This window comes from Monoraphidium neglectum (genome assembly GCF_000611645.1).
Source record: "Monoraphidium neglectum strain SAG 48.87 unplaced genomic scaffold scaffold01011, whole genome shotgun sequence".
In the NCBI taxonomy this organism is placed as follows: Eukaryota; Viridiplantae; Chlorophyta; class Chlorophyceae; order Sphaeropleales; family Selenastraceae; genus Monoraphidium; species Monoraphidium neglectum.
This window is the reverse complement of record NW_014012617.1, coordinates 16,103-19,016: the sequence shown is the minus strand read 5'-3', so window position 1 is coordinate 19,016 and position 2,914 is coordinate 16,103. Positions and strand designations below refer to the sequence as shown.

At 60.5% G+C, this 2,914-nt stretch overlaps 1 protein-coding gene across 1 annotated transcript in view; it reads left to right on the top strand.

Annotated features, from left to right (window-relative positions):
* Nucleotides 1-30: 30 nt before the first annotated feature.
* The window catches only part of MNEG_6301 (beta-mannosidase), a gene marked incomplete at both ends in the record, with an annotated part of 4,874 nt that continues 1,990 nt past the window's right edge, over nt 31-2,914 (top strand). Inside the window, 8 exons of the mRNA XM_014045226.1 lie at nt 31-154; nt 479-587; nt 896-944; nt 1,194-1,282; nt 1,578-1,665; nt 1,870-2,020; nt 2,221-2,362; nt 2,605-2,767. Of these exons, the coding sequence (XP_013900680.1) occupies nt 31-154; nt 479-587; nt 896-944; nt 1,194-1,282; nt 1,578-1,665; nt 1,870-2,020; nt 2,221-2,362; nt 2,605-2,767 (915 nt within the window). The remainder of the gene's footprint in view (nt 155-478; nt 588-895; nt 945-1,193; nt 1,283-1,577; nt 1,666-1,869; nt 2,021-2,220; nt 2,363-2,604; nt 2,768-2,914) is intronic.

The following is a 2,914-nucleotide window of genomic DNA, read 5'->3' as shown; positions in this document are numbered from 1 at the left end:
CCCCCACCCCCATCCCCCGCAGGCGAGTCCATGTACTTCCGCGTCAACGGCATCCCCATGTTCCTCAAGGGGGCCAACCTGATCCCCTTCCACACGGTGCGGACCCAGGTCACGCCCGAGCTCATGAACGGAGTGCTCAAGGCCGCCACTGACGGTGGGTGCTGAGCGGGACGGGCGGGTTTCAGCTGCTGAATCACCTGTGACCAGCGGAGGGGCCTTGCGAGGGGGGGTCTGTTTCTTGCAGCGGCGATGTGTGCGCCAGGGCGGCCGATGAATAGCAGCAGGGGCTCGATACTTGAGGGTCCTTCTTGGAGCCTGAGGCCCAGCCTCAGGCTGCATTGGGTTAGTGATCCTGACAGAGATGCCTGGCTGGCGCGGGCGGCTTGGCCTGATCTTTGCCTTTTCCAGTGTTAGTCATGCCTTGCCTCCCAACGGATTGCTGAATGTGTGGTCCTTGTCCCACGCCCCTGCCTTGCAGTCCATTTCAACGTGCTGCGCGTCTGGGGCGGCGGCATCTACCAGACTGACGCGTTCTACACCGCCTGCGACAGGCTGGGCCTGCTGGTCTGGCAGGAGGCCATGTTTGCGTGAGCTTCTGCCCTTGCTTCTGACGCACTCGTGTCACTAGCTGCTCGGTGCAGGGGACTCCCGAGCAGGCTGCGTGTTGTGGCAGCAAGGGGTGGTGCGGGGTTTTGAAGGACCAAGTTGCTGTGTGCAGCGGCTTGTGCTGGCGCTGCTTGTCGCATAATGCAGTGTGGCGCGGAGCTTGAAGCGTTGTGGCTCCCGACTCATTGCATCGCACACATGCAGATTGCGTGACCCTTGGGCAACCTTCACTCCCATCCCGCAGCCCCCTCATCCTTCCTGCCTTCCCCCTTCCCCCTTCCGCTCCTAGGTGTGCCATGTACCCTGCTGACACCGCCTTCCTTGCCGATGTCCGCGAGGTGAGCGCACAAGGGCAAGCGGCACAAAATGGAGATCCAAATCCATTTGATTGCTGGGTGCTGCTCGCCTGCGGCGTCAAGGGGACGGGACTGGCACGCCAAATCATTGAGTGGTGTGTTGATCTGGTCACAGAACCGCCACACTGCTGCCGCATAACATATAGTTGAATTGGGCATAGATGGCACTGCACTTTGAAGTGTTTGTCAACCCCAGCTGCCCCAACTGTGCACGCATTTTGAAATCTGCAGGAGATGCGGGAGCAGGTGCTGCGCATCGGCCACCATCCCTCCGTCGCCCTCTGGGGAGGCAACAACGAGAACGAGGCGGCGTTTGGCTGGTGCGTGACGGCCAGCTTGCTTAAGCATCCGGCAGCAATGCTTGCGTAGCGCCATGCCAACCGGTAATGTGCATGGCGGCGGCAACATAGGTTGCCAGATGGACTCCCTTCAGCTACACACAGGTGCATTGCTCTCATCACAACAGTTGCGACCTCGCTCCTCTGCGTTTGCGACGTCATTGGCACGCGTTTGTGCATCAATCAAGACCCTCCGGTTGAGGCATCCCGCAACCCCTGTCGTGCGCCCGGCTCATGCCACACCGCATCGCGGCGCTCCACCAAACCCTCTCCTCAGGTTCAGCGAGTCCCGTAACGACCGCGCCTTCTACCAGAAGGATTACGTGAAGCTCTACTTTGACACCGTCGGTGACGAGATTGTCAAGGTGAGTCATGGGTGACCCACGGGTGACGACCCCTAGAGTGGCGGCACCTGAGCTTGCCAACAGCAGACCCGCAAAGCAGACACCTGCACAACAGGTGGGACCATGGGTTCACACAAAATTGGCCCCTCAACACGCCTGCACAGATACTAACAGTTTGTACTGCCTCCTCATCTGCCGCACCCTCAAATCGCCCTGCAATCTCAGCTGGACCCCGAGCGCCCCTTCATCGACTCGTCCCCCGCGAATGGCCCCTTCTACCCGGGCGCCACCGCCGAGGGGAAGCTGCCCATGAGCCTCGACGAGGTCCTGCGCACCAAGCGCTGGGGCGACGCCGGAGGCTCCAAGTTCGGCGACAGTGAGTTGCGCATGCAGGGGTGTGCCTCTTCGGATCCTCGCGCGAGGCCCTTGTACCACAGATCGTGTCCAAAACTTCCTGGCTAGTGCTGCCGATCAACGTTGCATTCAATGTGCACGCACAAGCCCCAGATCATATCATCTTGGACAGAACCTTATTGCCTCAAAAATTGTTCGCACCCCACCAATCACGTCACGCAGTGCACTTTTACGAGAACTACAATGACTGCACAGCGCCGGGCGTGGTGCCTGTCGCGCGCATCATGTCTGAGTTTGGCTGGCAAAGCGATGCGCCCTTCTTCTCCATCAAGTCTGTGACGCCGGCCCAGGACTGGGACACTTGGTGCGCTGCCGCTGTGTTGAGTGTGTGCATGGTGTTCTCATTCACAACCACTGACAGGCGTACCTGCAGGACTGGCGAGGGCATTGCTACATTGTGTGCTGTCGTTATGTAGCGCAAGCAACCTTGCTACCCTTGTGGTCCGAGTTCACCATGACACCCTGCCCTGTTGCCTAGGCAAGCTGTGCCTGCATTACCCGACATCCTCCAACCCCGTGACCCCAATCACCATCGGCGACCCACAGGGCCGAGACTGCACAGTACCGCCAGCGCTGGCTCTCGGACGGCACCCGCCTGAAGGTCCTGCAGATGGGCAAGGTGTTCGGCGGCCTGCCCAGCCACAACTTCATGGCCAGCGAGCCCCAGCAGAAGGCTAAGCTGTACTCGGATTATATCTATCTGCGCCAGGTGTGCGGTCAGGGCGCTCGATCATGCACATGCAGGCATGCGCGCACGCGCACGCGCACGCGCACGCACACGCACACACACACACACACACACACGCACACGCACACACACACACACACACACACACGCGCGCGCGCACACACACAC